The sequence below is a fragment of the Carettochelys insculpta genome, chromosome 8 (assembly GCF_033958435.1).
Source record: "Carettochelys insculpta isolate YL-2023 chromosome 8, ASM3395843v1, whole genome shotgun sequence".
Classification (NCBI taxonomy): domain Eukaryota; kingdom Metazoa; phylum Chordata; order Testudines; family Carettochelyidae; genus Carettochelys; species Carettochelys insculpta.
In genome coordinates this window covers 63197984-63217197 of record NC_134144.1, presented here as the reverse complement: position 1 = coordinate 63217197, position 19214 = coordinate 63197984, and the positions used below count along the sequence as shown (strand labels likewise).

Below are 19214 nucleotides of genomic sequence, written 5' to 3'. Positions count from 1 at the left end.
TGTGTATCTCAAAGACCGCCCACAGGCCTGTCAAATGTTGGCAGCCTGTCTTCGTACTGTGAGTCACTGTGGTGGCCCTCCTCAGCGAACACAGCCAGGAACTCACTGACTCAGGACACAGCTGCAGAGGCAACATACGCTGTCACATAGTGCACAGAGAGTGGGCCAAACCTGCAGCCCCCTGCACTATGGGAGGCATGGAAGTGTGGCAGGACCCAGGGAACTATGAGAAGTCATAGAGGTGAAAGAAAGAGTATAGCAGAGAGCTGGCAGGAGCACGGATGACAAAGCATGTGAGGGGGAGGTGGGTGGGTGTAGGAGTTTTGAGGGTAACTTGTGGCAATTTTTGGAGAAGTAAAGGTGCTTATGACTGATTACAAGAAAGGCACTAAAGAAATACCCACTCATGGCATTGATTTGTATTCCCAAATAACCCTTTTAGTTTCCCCCATTTAGCCCGAAGAATAGGAACAGAGCATATGCAATAATGGGTCCTAGACCGAGATGTGATCTGCAAACCCCCAACACTGCCTGTTGTCTGAGTGAGGAAGGGAAGAGATCATGATTTCCTGACAGAATGAAAGATGTGAGCAAATCCTTCAGTCTGCCCATGGACGGATGTAAACTACCACTAGCTTCTTACTGAGCTCATAGTTTAAATCTGCAGCCTTTTGAAGCCTATTCACCAGCAGCTGGCAAAAACCATGTGGGTCTTACCCACAAAAGCTCATGACCTAACACATTTGTTAGTCTTTAAGGTGCTACAGGACTGCTTGTTATTTGTGAAGCTACAGACCAACATGGCTACCCCTTTGAGACTGTTACACCAGGTGGTGCTGTGACAGGAGACTCACAGAATCTAATACAGCATTCTTCACACGAACTTCACAGAGGTCTTATGGTGGCAGTTTCCATTAAAATCTGGCATCACACTGTTCACTCTACTTGTGTGTTGCCTTTAAAATTTGCTCATCTGCAAATGCAAAACCAGAGAGTGATACTGGAGAAAGAGAACGGTCTCTTGGACAGACTAGGAGACTTGTTCTAGATTCCTGCACTCTGCCACACACATATTGATCAACAAGTCAATGATTCATTCTGCACCTTAGTTTCCCTATCTATAAAATGGAAGTTAAACTTATCTACCATATAATGGGAATTACAGGACCAAGGCCCTATTTACATGGGAAAGCTATATTAAAAAAATAATGATGAGAATTTAAAGAGAGAATTATACCTGTGGATGGCCTTATTGCTGTAATAGTGACTTTTCTTGAGTTAGCTTATGTTGCCTGGGAAGGAATTTATGCCAAAAGTAAAAAGCACACTCTTCTCCAGGAATCAGGCTATGTCTGTACTTACTGAAAGATCGACTTGATCATGGTCCATCTTCCAGGGTTCAAATTACATGCGCTTAGGGGGATGTGCTAAATTGAACCATCAAGGCTCTACCGTCCACTCTGGTACTCCTCACTGGTGCGAGGAGTAAGGGTGGTCAATGGGGGAGTTTCTCCTGTTATGGGGACTGCCAGAAAAATTGATTTATCATGTTGACTGCAGCTATGCAATTGTCATAATTGGATGTTGCACATCTGAGGGCAAATCTACCTTTCAGATACATAGCTATGCGACTAGCGTAACTAGAATCAACGTATCAGAATCTACGTTCTTCCCTAGTGTAGTCCGGGGCTCGGACGTCTCATGTTGACATCCCTTATTCCACAGGATAGCGGAGTACAGGGGTCAATGGCCAAGTCCAGAGTGGTCAATTTGTCGCCTTTTAACACATGCATCAAACTCGAACTCTGGAAGATCCATCTTCCCATGGTCGATCTTCTGGAAAGCAAAGCTTCGCCCTTAAATAGACACGGTGTAGACCTGGCCCAGGTGTGGTTATGGGCCCTAACTAGCCATGCACAGCTATGCTGGCAGACCCTTCCTGTGTGGACAAGGCTCCCAGTACCCTGCCTAAGGGAGTGACTGTTACCAACATTGTCCAGTTCGCTCGCAGCTCTGTCGGTCCGAGGCTGGTCCAGGCACTGTCCCCCGCCCTCGGTCCGGGCGTTGCAGCCCGTCGGAGTGCGGGACTCCGGGGGAGCTCAGCGCTTGCACCTAACTGGGCTCGGGGCGGAGCTGCTCGGAGTGGGCCAGCCCCTGGGGGTTCCCGCGTAGCCCCGAGGTCACGGACCGTGCCGATCGCGCAGCCGTCAGCCGCGAAAGGGTTAAGCGCTGGGGGGAGGAGGGAGCGTTCTTCCCCTGGGGCCTCGGTCCAGCCGGCAGCGCCCCGCCCCTCATTTGCATCTGCTCTCTGCCATTGGTCCGCAGGGCAGCAGCCTCGGACTGACAGCCCAGGGAGCCGCCAGCGGGCGGGATCTGCGTGCGCTCAGGTTGGGGCGTGGCCAGCCCTGTCTCCGGGATCGGGCCGCCGCTGCCGCCGCCCGGGGACTGTCTCTCTCGAGCCGCCAAGCAGCAGCAGCAGCAGCAGCGCCTGGGCCCGGGCAGCCACCATGCCACCGCTGAGAGTCTGCATCGTGGGGTCCGGGAACTGGTGAGTAGCGCCCGCTGCCCGCTGCCCGGGACTGCAGGGGCGGGGCGAGCTATCGCAGCGGGTTCCGGGGGGAAGAAGCTTGACCCTTGAGACTCGTGGAGTTGCACAGAGACCGCGTCTGTTGGCTGGAGATTGGAGGGGCGAGGCGAGGCGGGGCGGGGCACAGCCAGGCTGCAGCGCTGCGAGGTTGTCCGCTCCTCCCAGGCAACCTGCAGGCAGCTCCGGCCCCGGCAGCCTCCCCTGGGAGCAGAAGCTGAGGGTTGCGTTTTACCAAGCCCGGCAGTTTAGGCACCGCCCCCGCCCACACACACCAGAAGGGGTTGATGTGCGGGGGGCAGGGTTCTGCAATTTCCGCTTTTAGGAAGTCACTAAAAAGTGGCTGCGGGGCCAGGCTGCTCCATGCACATTTGAGCCCGGGTTAGTTGTGCTGAACTCCGCTGACTGGGCCACACAAGCGGAGTCTGAGTCAAGAGCGTGACGCTGTTGCAAAACAAAGCCACCATGCTTCTGGGATGCATTAAGGGGAGCGTGACGAGCCAGGCACCAGAAGTAATTCTTCCCCTCTGCTGTAGTCAGGTTTGTGTAGCTTGGAAAAAGAGAAGGGACATGACAGCAGCTTTCAAGTACCTGAAAAGTTGTTGCAGGGAAGAGGGAGAAAAATTATTCTCCTTAGCCTCTGAGGATAGGACAAGGAGCAATGGGATTAAATTGCAGCAGGGGAGGTTTAGGTTGAACATTAGGAAAAACTTCCTGTCAGGATGGTTAAACACGGGAATAAATTGCCTAGGGCCGTTGTAGCATCTCCATCGTTGGAGATGTTTAAGAAGAGGTTAGGTACATATCTAACAGGGTGCTTCGTGCTGCCGTGAGGGCAGAGGACCAGACTTGATCTCTTGAGGTCCCTTCTAGTTCTAGCATTCTATACTTCTTAAGTCCGTGCAGCTAGTCCTGACGCTGAAGCCTGTTGCAGAGCAGAATAAAGTGCTTTGTAGCAGGCGCTGACCTTTGCTGGATGCTTGTAGAGTGCCCAGCACAATAGGGACCAACCCAAATGGCCTCTAGACACTGCTGTACTACACGTTAAATACTACTAAAGAATGGGGCATACTCCAAACTCCTGTGGCTGGTTGAAGAGCTGTTCTTTACCCTTAGTTTCGGGATTTTAGTGCTGGGTGCTAGGAAAACCCAGAAGTAATCCAGACGAGAATTTCTGGAATTCATACAGCTGGAGATACCCATTAGAAACTGGTGGCTCACAGAAGAGGAATACATGCCACAAAGAATGTCAGAAAAGCAACAAAAATATGAAACACCAGGTATCTGCTAGTAAGAACTAACAGCATTTTCATGTATAAATCACAAAGCTTTGAAAAGGTTTTATCTCGTTTTTTACTATGGGGAAACTGGGCAGCCATGGAGCTTAAATGGCTTGCCCAAGATCACACAGAGTAGCACAATTGCGAGCAGAATCCAGGTCTGCTGATTCCTCATCCAGTGTCCTCTGCATCTGACTGCAATGAGGGGAAGCATATACACGGCAGATACCTGGCTGCTCATGTGAAATACACACTCAGACCTAAAGGTAGCAAGTGAGTCCTCTGAGCCTTTGGAGGAGCCAACCAGAGGACTGCATGGGGTTCCAGGAGCAGCTGAAGTGTTTTACTTGTGCCCTTGTCTTCAGACTGATTGTGAAATAACCTCCTGCTCACCCATCTGCAGATAGACACTTACTTCTTTTTGCAACTTTCAGGTAATGAACTGCCACTGAATGCAGATTGTTATCCCTGTTTTGATATTTAGTATGGTTACTTTTTACCTCTGCCTGGAAACAGCCAGTGTAGACAACATTCCAGGCTTTCTGCTCTCCCTGTGAATTTGGTAAACGGTGGTTCTCTGCAGTTGAAGCTATTTTATTTACTTATTTTTGTAATATCCAGTTATTCTAAGTGAATTATTGCATAGATCCTTATGTCTGCTACTGGAAGAGCACAAGGGTCCTGATTCTACAACTATATAATACAATAATTAATTCCATTACCTCAAAGATCAGGATCAGCATATAAGTAGAACTCAGCTTCTAAGGGATTATTTTCTCTTCTGTCCCCAGAGAGGGAGCCCAGTCTTCCAAACCTTGAGCTCTAAAGAATGCACTGGTTCTTTACACAGATATCAAGAAGCTATACACTAAAAAGGGACCAAAAACTTGAGAGCGTGGTTACAGTGGGGGGAAAAAAATGGGGGTAACTAACACCCCAGCTGCTCCAGAATACCATGCTGAAAGAAAAGATCACAGGGAAATAATGTCTTCTTTTTAACTTTAAATCATTGTTTCAGCATAAACACCCTGAGATGAAGGGATTTTCAGGGCAGCCCCTTACAGTTGAATGTTATCTGCAGGTGTAGTAGATGAACATTCTGGCCCTTACCTTTCCCACAACAGGGGTACGAGTCTTTAAACTGAAAGCTTAAATTATTGGAAAAGCTGATGGTGCCCCCGAGAAGAGTTGAAACATGTATGCTGGCACAGTTCAAACCCTAATGGACAGGTCTGAAATCTGATACCTTTCATTAATATTGTACGTACATACATTTTAAAACACTTCTCTAACCCTCTCCAGCAGAAAAGCAGAGCTTTTTCCCCTTAAGGTCCTGTCTATACTGGGTTATAAAATCATGTTTTCTTAAGAACAGTGCATGTATATGTAAGTGTAAATCTCTGAACTGTTATCTTACATTCTTTAACCTAATGCCCAACCTGACTAGTATCTCCAAGATACACATTATGTAACATCTGTATTTAAAAAGAACACCATCTCATGCTAGTGATGACGAGTCAGCTTTTGAAAAGCATCTAAGTAACTGGGATGCTCATATCCCATTTTCAATCAATAGGCTTTCGGCTCCTAAACACACAATTGACTTTTGAAGGGGGACAAGTTGATTCTGAAAATTTAACTCCCCTGCAGCAAAACAAATTACATTGTACATTTTAATATCGATACACTTCCCTATCTGTGTACTCCAAGGGAATAACATGGTTGCTGCTCTAATTGTGGAGGGATGCTGCTACTTCTTAACCCTTGTACTCCAAGTGGAGCATAGGTCATCTACAAGTCTCCTCCACTTCACTTTGTCTTGGGACAAAACTTCTAGCTGACTCCAGGAGCACCCCAGTTGTTAGGGCTGCCCAGTGCTAAAATTCTAGCTTCTGGCCTTGGCAACCCAGACTACTCGGTGGACACTGGGTTTGCTGCTATTGCATACAATAAGTGCATGTGTGTCAGCCTGACCCTTTATTCACCCTAGACTGTTAGTGTGATCTATTGCAGTGTTTCTTAAACTATGTTCTGCAAACAACTTGCAGCTTCTAACATTTTTCTGATATCGTACACAGATGGTACTTTTCTTTTATTAAAATCAAATACAATGTTACTACTTCATTGCTATGATACCTGATTAAATTACTTAATTTTATTTTTGTTGCTGTTTGGGCTTTGTGTGTGTGTGTAGTCTGACAATTTTTTTAAAGAAAATTTTAATAGGTGTTCCACATAAATTATTGTTTTGTGTTCCCTGGTCTAAAAAAGTTTAAGAAACACTGGTGTATTGCACCTGACCAAACTGGAAAGTTAAAAAACCTCTGTTGTACTCACACCACTGCTAGAAATGTAATAACTTCAGACAGATCACTTTGTGCCTCCAATTACCCACCTGTAAAATGGGATTATTGATATTCATTAGTGTTGGTAGCACACTAATATGTATAGACAAAAATCCTGATGCGAGAAGTGTCAGCAAAGCATTTTTAGGGCTTGGGACTCAAGCTTAGCACCTCTGGCCTTCCACGTGAGGCAACGATTCTCAGCAGCTTGCAGGATCAGGCCATCTCATTTCATTTATCATCTGGCTCAGAAGAAGAGCAAAGTATCACTACACCATGTGAAGTGAAGGGGCTGGGACTAACACTGGTGCAAGTCTTCATTTAACATTTGACCCCACAGATTTAAAACTGCATTTGCCTTCTCCTTTCTCAGGAATCCACTGTTCACTAGGAAGGTGCTGGCACTGTTTCGTCTTTCTGTAGAATTCAGCCTTAAATGGTCCTGGGTTTGTTGCAATCTTATGAACGAACATTGAGCAGCCCTACCGACAGGGTGAGGGGAAGCAGTTATCCCCTGGCCCAGGCTTTCAAAGGGGCCCGGTGCTTTTGCCATCACTGTCAAAGTAGCTGCTGTGTTGTCCAGAGCGCCAGGCCCCTTTGAAGTGCTGTGGCAGCACTATTGCATGCGCGCGGTGCTGTGAGGGCTGAATGCTCTAGGCCCCTGCCCTCAGCCCTGCTCCCTCCAGGATGCAGAGCCCGGTCCCCTCCTGAGCTTCCCCAGGCCCCCTTTCCAGCCCACTAAGAGTGAGCTACTGTAACGCCAACAGGCGGAACCAAAACTGGTGCATGAGCCTCTACTGCTTGAGCTAAAAGCAAGCTGGCTCCCAGCTAAGGCTGTAGAGGAGACTCAGTCTCTCTCTCTGTACACTCCCATTCTTGTGGATTAGAAGGATGTTGAAATAGACAGGAACATAGATCTGGAAAGTATTCCAGGTGTGAAATCACTAGGGCCGGAAGGTCTTCTTTCAAAAGAGCGCAGCCACACACAAAAAAGCGGATCAGAAGATCAATCCACTCTTTTGACAGAGAGCGGCCACACAGCTCCTGCTCTTTTGAAAGAATGGACCAGGGATCAAAAAACCTGGTGCTATGCAGAGTGTCCTTTTGGGGAAAAAAAAGGGCCTGAGGAGCATCTACACATGCTTTTCTTGGAAAGCTTTTGAAAGGAGGCGCTTTTCCTGACCTGGGAGCAGAACCACCACATTCTTTCGATTTTTGGATTGAAAGAGTGCATTTTGCATGGACTCCCCTTGTACTTCCGAAAAGGGCCTGATTCTCCAGAAGACATTGCTGGCGTAGATGCAGCCCAGAAGAGCACACCATGCACAGTGTGGCAGGTACACTCTGCATGTGAGCACCTGACCAAATGTCTCAATAGCTTTGTGGCTTGTTTAAGCCCTGCACTGGGTGGCTTAAGGTGATTGCAGCTGGTGGAATCACGTTTTTAAAGCAGAAAAAAATAATTTATTTGGGGGAAGGGATTTTTTTTGAGGTTGTCAAAGTTGGAGCCGTGTTTCTTTAAAATACAGACATAACGGTGGAGTGTTTACCTTTGGCAGGCAGCACATTCCTTCTGTTGCCCTCAACCCAGCTATTTAGGTAAGAGTTCAGAGAGAGAGAGCTGATGCTACACAAATGTTTCAACATCTTCTCCCTGCTTCCCAGTGGGTCAAATGTGTCCCTTATTATGCCAGCAGGTTTGGAAGCCTTATCGCTGATTTGATTATCACCTGTGGATTTATGAACTATAATAGACTTTTGGACTCTGCTTTCCCTTATGGGTGACTCTCCTGAAGAGATTAATGAATTAAGATTTCAGTATCTATATCCAGGATGAGGCAGGTTACTCCTCTGGCCTTTTAACCCTTGCTTGCCCCTCTCCTGTTAACCCAACCTCTCATCTGTTATCTTGTTAAACCCACCCTGTTGGTTTGTTTTAAACATTAGCTACAATAAAACCTTTTTACCAGTCATACTAGAGGAGCAGTAGATTTTGTTTATTAATTAGCAGTGGTTCTGCTGTTTGCTTTAAAATACAAATTATTCTCAAAGAAACCAAATGCTTTCCATTCCTATTCACTTCAGCAAGAGCTGAGGGTGCTCAGAACTTCACAATACTGAGCATGCTGAATAGTGACAGAGAGGTAGCCGTGTTAGTCTATGTTCTATCAAAACAAAACAGCAGCCCAGTAGCACTTTAAAGACTAACAAAATAATTGATGAGGTGATGAGCTTTCATGGGAGAGATCTGAAGAAGTGAGTCTGTCTGTTAGCCAGTGGCCGGGTAATGTGCGGTGAGGTACTCCCCTGGTCCTAAACAACCCAGTTTTTTACTGTTAGAGCAGGCAGCTCCTAGCACACTCACCCACGGCCAGGCTGTAGTAACCAAACGGTTAAAGTTCTTTTTGTTGTGCTGGCTGTGTTGTAGTGACAAAAGGATAACAGGGTCAGGCTCAGAGCTTAACTAGTTACAAGTTTATTAAGCTACAGTTATAAGTGTGTGGTTGCAAAAGGCTATTGTTTACTTCTTATATGCTAGCAAAGTACAGGTGTTAACAAGTTACGTTACAATCCAATACAAAGATATCTGTTACCATCTAACACAATGATATCTTGATACAACGACGTCTAGTTACAGAGCTCTAATTCTTTAGCTGTGCACAAAAAAAGTCGGAGACCTAGCATGGGTGTATCTTACCCTCTCTGCGTCTCTCGATACCAGCGTAGCCAAGCCGGATTGGTCACTCAAGTCTGCGGAAAGACGAATGAGGTTGGGCGTCCCCAGTAGTGGACCTTGGGAGGCAATCACCTGACCCGACCAGCAGGTAGTTGGTGGAATGCACTCAAAGTTAGAGTTCTGCTGGGCCCACCTTTTATACACCTCTGGGCTACGTATTCTCTCTCTTATCTATGGTGCCAGATCATACTGGTCTGTCTTTGTGACGCCAGTTCGTTACAAGGGCATTTCTTACTTAATTTGCACTTGTAAGACAGGAGATAAGCAATTTAGGAGTACAGGACATTCTTTTTGTGTGGGTGGGGCACTTCCCCTTCTGGGATGGTTGTGTGTGTGCATCATATCGATCAATGCCAGCTGGGGTGATTTCTTGAGGGTCCCCCCCCTCTCGTGTTGACAGTCTGGCCTGTTAGCCTTCTATCTGTACTTTCTGTCTCTTAGGGTCATGATAAGCTAGCACATCTGGGCCTCAATGAGGGCATCAAAGACTGTGCTGTCAGCAGCCGTTTCCGTGCCCTGTGTGCTCCTCAGTGGGGGTGGGCAGCGAGTAAGCTGGCTTGTAAGGGGGAGACTTTGTCTGGCTACACTGTCCCATGAAAGCTCATCACCTAATAAATAATTTTGTTAAAGTGTTACATGACTATTGTTTTTGTTACATATAACTAAAGTATATCACATCACATCTCCTAGAGCTGGAAGGGACCTCTGGAGGTCATCTAGTCCAGTCCCCTGCCCTCTTGGCAGGACCAAGCACCATCCTTGACATCTATTTGCCCCAATCCCTAAATGGCCTCCTCAAGGATTGAACTCACAAGCCCAGGTTTAGCAGGCTAATGCTCAAACCACTGCCTGTTGCACATTGGTAAAACTTACCCATGTAGCCACACCTATAGAGACTGCCTTTATACAAAGCCTCACACAATGAGACCTTCACATGACTGGATGCTTTGGATGCTAGTGCAATACAAATAAAGAAAATGTCACACTACTCAAATATTAATGAGCCATCCTGTTCCTCTGGGGCCTGACCCAGCTTCCATTGAAGTTACTGGTGGAGTGGTCACTGACTTCAGCCAGAACAGGATTGGGTCACTGCCATCCAAGAGTTCCACATCTCATTAATGCTGGGAGCTAGTACTTGAAGCACAGTTCTATTATTCTTCTCTCTTGGATGAAATTGTTTTAAGAACTAAACAGTATTTTTTAATAAAAACAAATTGGGTTTCTGATAACCCTTGGCATCCAACTAAAAGCTCAGCCTTCTATTATAGTTAATAAATTAACCTTTGGAAAATAAATGTGGTAAAATGTTGTTTATGGGGAGTGTCCCTTGCCTTTGTTTGCATAAGTGAACCTTCTCTGCCATGCACTGTGGGCTACTAGATACTGGTTTCCACAGATAAAGCAGTTCTTTCCAAAGGCTGGTTAGTATTGAACTATGCATTTCAAACAGGTCTGGTAAACCAGAGCACCAGTTTTTGAGCCCTTTGTTTATGTTCAAGTCTCACACTGATTCATCAGGAGAATATTTTCCTGCTGAACACTGCCCCAGATTTTTCTAAAGTTTCTTTATTTCATAGCCTGGGTTCCTTTGTGTTCCAGTCTTGTCAGTTTCAAAACTGTTCCAGTAGCATCTGAGTACATCGGCCATGAAGGCTCTGCTGGAAATGCAGTCTGGTTCTCAGAGTTGCCAGTCTATTGTGTGCTATTAAAATCTTTAAAGAGAGGTTACACTGTGCTGTTGCCTAGCTTTCAATTTAAAAGCTACCTTGGATTGCTTCAAGGCCAGAACAAGGGGTTTCTCTTAACATTTAGTACTATTTAGCTGGTATCCAGTGTAATCAGCATTACATTTTTATACCTGAGTAATTGTAGATTGCTGTTTACATGCTTGGCATCTGTGCAAATCAGGCTTAGTTCCCACAGAAGTCAACAGGGCTGGTGGATGCTCAGTGGCTTTGAAAATCAGGCCCATTTCTTATATTAGAGTAGCACCCAAGGGCTCCAGGTGAGATCTGGGCCTCTTTGTAGCATACTTGATATTGCATATGTATTTGGAAAAGGATGCTCCAGCCCCCAGCCTATTACAAGACCAATGAAGAATGGGATTGGTGTGTGTTTGGGCAGGGGAGACAGATACGACAATGTTACCCTCACTTTACAGATTTGGAACAGATTAAAATAATTTATCCAGTGTTATAAAGTGCATAGCAAACTAGGAACTCATGCTCTCCAAAGGGCCAGACTAGGCTTTTTAAAACCATGAGAGCAACTGTTCCTCCCTCTCAGTGCATGGTCACTGCACTCTTCCACAAACCCTCATCTTCCTTTCAGTGTTCCATTCTGGTGGTAGGGACCAAGAACTGAAATAGAAAGTAGGTGTAAACATGGTATAGAAAAACCCCTATTTACATGGTTTTGACTTGCTCAGTACTTGCATTAATGCAAGTTGAAATTGTGAGTGGCAGGGAGCCAGAAACCAGGGGACTCCTCTCCACTTGCAGGAGCCAGGAAACTGACCAGCCTTGCTGTGCTAGTCAGTTTCCGGGCTCCCAGTAGCAGCAGGCATCTCGGAACCAGGCAGCAGCCTGGCTCCCCTCTGCTCCTAGTCTGGTTCCCCTCATGCTGGTAAGTTTCCCAGCTTCCCTGACTTGCACAAAATTCAACTTACACATGGTTGCACAGGAATACACCCTACATGTAAGTCGGGTTTAGTGTATTAAATGTATGACAAGTTCCTTACCAGTCTCCTAGGGGATTCCGCACATCCCCCCAGTTTCTTGTGGGCCTCAGACTCACACTGGCCCCTTAGGTCTTTCCAAAGGGGAGGGTCTCCACTTACTGAGCCAGTCTCACCAGAGCTAAGTTAAGTGGGGGTGAAACAGCTCCTCACCTGCTTTACAAGCTTTAGGCTGCTCCTGCTTACCCAGCAGGGCAACCCTCCAGGGGAAGGATGTCTAGACCTGCCCACTGTCCTGGACTCCAACTCAGAGTCCCTAGAAGAGAGAGGCAGCTAGCAGGGCTCTTACCCATACCTAGGCTGCTTCTTCTGGTACCTCACTACGCTACAACCTCCAGCCTTTTCCTCCTTGCACACCTCTCAAATCCTTCCTCCTGCAGCCTGGGAGGGAGCCTTTTATAGGAAGTCTGGAGGGTTAGCAGATAACAGGTGCTTGATTAGCCACCTGTTGCAGGCTGACTCCTAATGAGACCACAGCTGCCTGCCCTGATTGAGCTTAATTAGGAAATAGGAAGGCATTAACCCAGCTCTTGATATACCTGCCCGGTTTCCAGTAGGACCAAGACTTTGCAGCCTGTGGTCTGCCACATACAGTAGGCCTAATCTGTCTCACAGAGAATTCTCATGCCCCTTTAATGAAGATTTTCCTTTGAAATGTTTACCTGTATACCTTATGTGCAAATGGCTTAAAAATAAAGTATTTCTTCATGATACAAGATCTCATGGTCTTTGGGTAGCCTAGAGCTACTGCATACCTTGCAACCGGCCCTGGCACTGATACTCAGGTCAAATGTCCATTGACTTCAGTGAGACTTCTGAATGAATAGACAGTAAGATAGAGCCTTTATTCTCTTATTGCTTCTTGGCCAATTGGCCTTGTGCAACTGATTTAAGTGAAGTGTCTGAGTGAAAGGAGGCAGTTACAACACAGTTTCCCTCTGTCCCAGTTGCAAAGCAGTTATGACTTTCAGCTTGGATAGACTCTAATTGGACTTAACTTTGGATAAACCCAGGGTTTTATCAGTTACAGGTAACTGGCTAACACACAGATTAAGTTCTGTTCATGCTTCTAATTGCAGCTGCGTTGTAACTGGATCCTCTGACTCAAAAGTTATATTTGTAGTGTGGACAAGTTCTTAACAATCAAAGTAGGCTCAAAAATGTTAAGTTCTTCCTTGCAACTTACAGACCACTAACCTGTGTTTTCATGGCCATCTTCTACAGTTAAATCAAGTTTTTTTTCTTCTTCCTTTAAAAGAGGAGAGAATACTACCGTGGCTTCCCCATTAGCCTGCTAAACCCACGGTTGTGAGCCCAATCCTTGAGGCAGCCAAGCAGTTTGGGGCAAATAAATGAAGAAGAAGAAAAAATTGTTAGGGATGGTGCTTGGCCCTGCTAAGAGGGCAGGGAACTGGACTCAATGACCTCCCAAGGTTGCTTCCAGTTCTATGAGATGTATATATCCTATAAATGTTTTCCTTACAGTGTATGTAACTTAAACATGGCAGTATTGGGCTGGTACATGAGAAAATGAAATAATGGAAATGACTAGTCTAATTTCATTCTCTAGGCCAGTGGTCCTGAACCTATTAACCAGGGTGAGCTACCTCAGTGTTCCCTGTAAACTGAGCACTTGAGTGGGCACCCAAGATTGATTCAAAAGCCACAAACTGATTAGCAAAGTATCCACAGCCACCCATTGCTGGCTGCATGTCTGTCTATTGGTGGTGCACATCTGTATATGCTTTGGTACGCATCACAAAATTTATTCTGCATACAGATAGAAAATATTATAGGAGTCATTGGGCCATATGTGTGTGTTGTGTGTCCCTGAATAAGTCACATGAGCTGCAACTGTGTGGTGAGTGGGCTGCAAGCAGCCAGTGGGCCACAGGGTGAGAATCACTGGTCTAAACTGACAAAAAAAGCAAGCAGATGCTCAGCAGCAATGATGCAAACTAAACCAGAGGCCTACAAGTGTTTCAGGTTTTAATCACCTGAGCGTTTATTTGTGAAACCAGTAGAATTTAAAATGGTGTTTTTTCACCCCATAGTGACCCTTTAACTAAGCTAGACCTGGGGTGCACAAAATGGGGAGGGGCACACAGCATGATTGGCACCTTCACCTCCCCTCCTCACAGCTTCCAGGGGACCTGCTTTGTCCCAGGTCGCCTCTGCTGCTGTATCGCCCAGGGGACTCTCTCAGGCTGTTGGGCCAATCAGAGTGCCATGTAACAGCCCTCAGGAGCTTAGTGCAGGAACCCCGAACAGCTTGAGCTAAAGGCCAGCTGACTCTCAGCTTAGGCTGCAGAAGATGTATTCTTTCCCTGTGATGTGGTCTAGGTACCACTACACTGGACAGTTAACCACACGTAAGTGTGTGGGTTACACACAGAGGCCCCGAGACAAGTGATGGGGATAGCTGGCAACTTCCCAGCTTGATGAGGTGCTCTGGAGTCCTGCCCCTGAGCACTCCAGCACCCTCTTCCCAAGCGGCCTATGTCCTTTCTGAGCCCCCCACGCACATCCCTGCATCCCTTCCTGTGGTCTTTCCACAGGTGCTGGGGGGGGAGGCTTGGCAATTGCAGGGCCAAAAAGTGGAGGCACAACTTAAAGTTTGTTCATCCCTGAGCTAGACCACCCTTTAGGTAGGCCCTCTGGAGTGCAGCAATTCAGCAATTGATACCAAAGTTTGCTCCTATTTTCAGCTCTAATACACAGATTTCACTGCATCCAGATTTCTCAGCATCAGTCTCCTCACTGGAGTCACCTTACCTTTTGAAAGAAGCAAAGGAAAGTATTTATTTGAGAAGCAAAAAATATATTTAAAGGTCTAAATTAAAGACAAGATCACGCAACATCATGCTGAGTTCAACCCTGGATTTCTGGCTACATTTTTATTTTTAGTATCCATCTCCTGTATGTCGCTAGTGGGTATTTCCTTGACTAAGAGATGAGCCTTGTGGGGCTCAGTGAGTGTATTAACTTGGCCATTGTTTCTGTAATGCCAACCTTTCTTTCATGAGGTAGGAGTATTTTGCTCACTGCAGTTTGGGCTTCCAATTGGAACTAAAGATACTCAACTCTCCTAAGGAGACCGTTTCAGAACAAATATATAGAATCCAGTTGCTAAGTATTGTATTTTGTTATGCAGGGGTTCTGCTATTGCAAAAATTATAGGCAAAAATATCCAGAAGTCTAACAGGTTTGACCCTGTTGTGAAGATGTGGGTGTTTGAAGAAATCATAAATGGGAGGAAACTCACAGAGATAATAAACAAAGAGCATGAAAACATGAAGTATCTTCCAGGACATAAGTTGCCTAAAAATGTGGTAAGTTGGCTAATTGATTGAAATGTGCTTTCAAAGCTTTAAGACTGATGGTGTGCAAGCAACCCCTCCCCCCCATCTGGATTTAACACTAGGGGAGAGGTAAAGACCTTAACTCATCAAATGGAGTTGCTGTTCTTTGGATCATTTACAACTAGATATTATAGCATGACTTAGAGGGACTTTAATCCCACTTAACTGCAAACCATATCTGTGGATTTCCTCTCTCATCTTATGTACACATGCCAAGTATTAAAGTTACTTATCTCTTTTCTGCTCAGCTTACGCTAACATTTGCATTACTTCTGAATTTGACCTACTGTTTGCATCATCTAAAGGACAAACAGCTTCAAGCAAACCAGCTATATTTGTGTTTTTGTACAGATCCTGCTCTGCTGTAAATCACTCTCTCCAAAGCCCTTATTGGGCTATGCTGATTTACATCAGCTGAGTATGCGGCCTATAGCATTTGCCCTAAACAAAATTAGGGTTGTTCTAACTCAAAATTCAGTAGAACATGATGGATAACATTGCAGTAATTATTGTGTGATTTCAGACTAGAAATAGTAATTCTATTTAATGCAATATTTAATTTAAAATGAAGTATTCTATTTAATACTAATTCTAATGCAATAACAGCTATCAAAAGCAAAAGCTATAACTTTTACAGCAATTCAAAATGTGTGATCATACTAGATAACTTATAGCTTCATAAACTTAAAGAAACGTGATTCTAGATTTATAGCTGCTTAATATAAGACAATAAGGGGGACATTTTGTTTGTTCAGGAGCGTGCCATATGGTAGTGTTTTGGAAAGGAAAGAAGCTAGCACAGCCTTTAAAGAATAGCTTTTAACTTGTGCAAGCAGAAATTAACATGCTGCATGAGTAGCCTGCTTACTTAGAGTGGTTAATTTTTCTAAATTTAGTATTGTAATTGTAGGTTCATACTCACATGGTTTGAAACTGACATATGTGGCTTTGTTCTCCTTGGTCCAACACCAAGCCAGGCATGAACAGCTTTGATTATTTTTACAATACAGCAAGAGACAGCCAGTTTTATTCCAATCCCTGTAGCAGACTGACCTACACTGGAAAGTTGTGCAGGTTGAGCCTCCCTTGCCTAGCAACACCCATCATCCAGCATGATTTTAGTTAGCTGGACGACCACTTATCGTGAATGTGGCTAAGTTTCCCGTGGTCCCATCAAGTTTATTTAGAGCAACCAGTCCTGGCTCTCAATGGTCTGTGCTGTTATTTGGCTGTAACTTATCCCTAAACATCTAAGAGCCCAGGAAGCAGCGTAAGTGTCAGTAGTGCTGCTAGACAATATTGACCTCCTGTGGTCTGGCAAATTCTCTCGTTCAGTGCTGGTCAGGTCCTGAGGGTACTAGACTAGAGAGGTTCAACCTGTCTCAGCCAAATCAGCCTTTTTTCATCATAGCCTGTCAGGCTTCCATGCTTAATATAGTCATTTATTGACAAAACCTTCCACTTTTCCCCAGAGGAACATAAGTCTCTGTTTGTATAGTTCTGCCATAATTGTCGCAGTGTTGCTGCACATCAGTGAGTACCAGTTATCCACCTGCAGTCCCATAGTGCAATATATATATACCTTCTCCAGCAGCACTTTTGAACTCTGCTGCCCCCGTGGTCACAGTGCCCATCAGTCACTCTTGTTTCTAAATGCCATGGGCTACCTTCACAGCCATCTCTTCCTGGTATGTGCTACCTTTTCACTGAAATCCCAGCTCCTGGCTTTTGGTCAAATGTTGCCTGCTGGTCCAGGATGGAGACTTTAGGTTTCCTTGCACGGTGGGGTGAGGAGTGTATGCAGGTTAGCGTGCTCCTGCAGGAAGGAAAATAGAGTGCTCTAGTGAAGGAGATGGTGAAGCTCAGATATGTACACCAAAGAAGATGCTCAGTGCTGCACAAGGGGTAAGGAGCTGGGGCAGTTATAGTGGATGGTGAGGGACACCACCAGGCATTCTGGAGCCAACTGCATGTATCTTGTGGCATTTATAACATGCTCAGCCCAGACTATGGCACAGATAAAGGACCCCACTCTTAAGACTACCTTCTCTTATTAGCAATAAGGCTACTGGTAGCTGTGGCAGCATGAAATTCAGCAGCTGTCTTCCTTATAGGCCCTCTTTTTGTAGTTTAATTCCAGCTGGAATGGTTTGTGCTTAGAACAAGGTAGGGCTTGCCAGCTCCCTGGCATGTCTCTGAATTTTTTGCAAACACTAGGTCTAATCACTCTCGCCTGCAGGAACTATCGCTTGGGCAGTGTAGCTATAAGAATCCCTGGCAGACTTTCTCCCTGATCATTCCGTCAAAATGAGGCATAACCCCCACATGAAGATCTATGGGGTCTGCCTACAAACCCTACTATCCCCAGGGGTCTTGAGGCAGTCACAGGTGGCCAGAGTCATCTGAGGAGAGACCCTATGCTTCCACTCCTTGGCAGCATGGCTTCAATACAACTGTTACCAGGGTCACTTGGCTGTCTTTAAGAATTACATTGAAAGGAGTGAATGGATTCTTATTTTAATGCCATTCTGTGATGCATTAGGTGTACAATTATTTTATATGTATGTTAACTAACTCATGGTATGAGGGATAGTTAATTTTTTTTCGTTCATTTTTGCCTTAGGTGGCTGTCGCAGATGTTGTCGAAGCAGCAACTGGGGCAGATATTTTCATCTTTGTTATACCCCATCAATTCATTACACGAATTTGTGACCAGATTGCTGGTCACATAAAACCAGGAGCATTTGGCATTTCACTGATCAAGGTAACTTATCGCTACAACCACTCTGTATGGAGTGAAGGAATAAGTATGCACTATGGAAAACTTGGGCCTCAGTTCAGAAACTCTGTTCTTCAGCCCAGGCTAAAAGTATTTACCTTAATGTCAAACAGCTACAGGTCTAAAGGCTTAGTGCTCTGCTCCATGAAACCCCTCCAGGTTGTTTTATAAGAGCCCAAAAACCTGGACAACAAGTGTAATTGACTTTGCAGTGATTTGCAATTGGAAATGGGGAGCCTATACTAAAAAATGAAAGAAGCCAGTAACATTACAATCTGAAAAGGAAAAAAATTTAGGTTTTTAAATGTGCAGTTTTCTTCCAGCTTTGATTCTATTACTCCTTCTTTCCAGTTGTTATAGAAAATACCAGATTTAAAACATGAATTGAGGGAACCTAAAATTGTCCAGCTGTTGCTTTCTCCACCACACCCCCTTTTCAAATTCTCCTGCAAAAACCAATATAAGGGATGGGGGTGGAAGCATACTGTACTCTGCCACATTTCCTTATTTAAAACAAACGGGCATCGTGTTGGTTCTCCTTTCTCCAAACAGCTGGTGTTTAAATATTGTATAAGAATATTTTTAAAAACACATTACATGAAAATTTGATTATTTTACAACCCTGAGAAGTTTAAAATAAAAAAAAAATAAAGCTTTTTTACCATAAAGTAAAATCTTGTGACATACTGTGGCCCTGACCTATAGCCTTTCAAATTTTAAAGGTTTCCAACTAATATCCTAGGGAGAACTGCACGCAGAGGGCCTGCTGCCTTAGATTTGTGTTTCATATGTACATGCTCTGTCACCTTCATTTCTTTTCCAATGACTTGGCTTTGAATATTGTCTTTTAACCAGGGGGTTGATGAGGGTGCTGAAGGCTTGAAGCTTATCTCAGACATCATTCGAGAGAAACTGAAGATAGAAGTCAGTGTGCTCATGGGGGCCAATATAGCTAATGAAGTTGCTGATGAGAAGTTCTGTGAAACCACCATTGGTAATTATCATTCAAGGAGACTTACAGTCAAGAGCGCTGATTGGTCCAATCACAAATGCTCATTTCTTCTTCTAGCACAGGACAGCATCTAATAATAGCAACAGAGTAAAATGTGAAATTCAAACATGAAGATCTTTGAAGGTTTCTGAGCAGTTTTTTGCACACAGCACGTATTAAACTCTGAACCCCTTCCTTAAAGGAATGGCCATATTTCAAACAAACAATCTCAATGGACATAGGATCAGACAAACTGCAGGTGCTAAAAGATGTAGCTATTAGCTAATCTCATCCATTAAAAACTAGGGCTCAGTTCTCCTCCTGTGTTGCAGGACTCCTAATCAGTGTTCTAATTTTTTCCATGTGTGTAATAAATTTTACTGTGCCCTGAGGCCT

At 44.9% G+C, this 19214-nt stretch overlaps 1 protein-coding gene across 1 annotated transcript in view; it reads left to right on the top strand.

The window, feature by feature from the left end:
* Positions 1 to 2408: 2408 nt before the first annotated feature.
* Positions 2409 to 19214, top strand: part of LOC142016950 (glycerol-3-phosphate dehydrogenase [NAD(+)], cytoplasmic-like) — a 28028-nt gene continuing 11222 nt past the window's right edge. The window contains exons 1-4 of the mRNA XM_075001462.1: positions 2409 to 2548; positions 14841 to 15018; positions 17672 to 17812; positions 18683 to 18821. Of these exons, the coding sequence (XP_074857563.1) occupies positions 2508 to 2548; positions 14841 to 15018; positions 17672 to 17812; positions 18683 to 18821 (499 nt within the window). The 5' untranslated portion in view covers positions 2409 to 2507. The remainder of the gene's footprint in view (positions 2549 to 14840; positions 15019 to 17671; positions 17813 to 18682; positions 18822 to 19214) is intronic.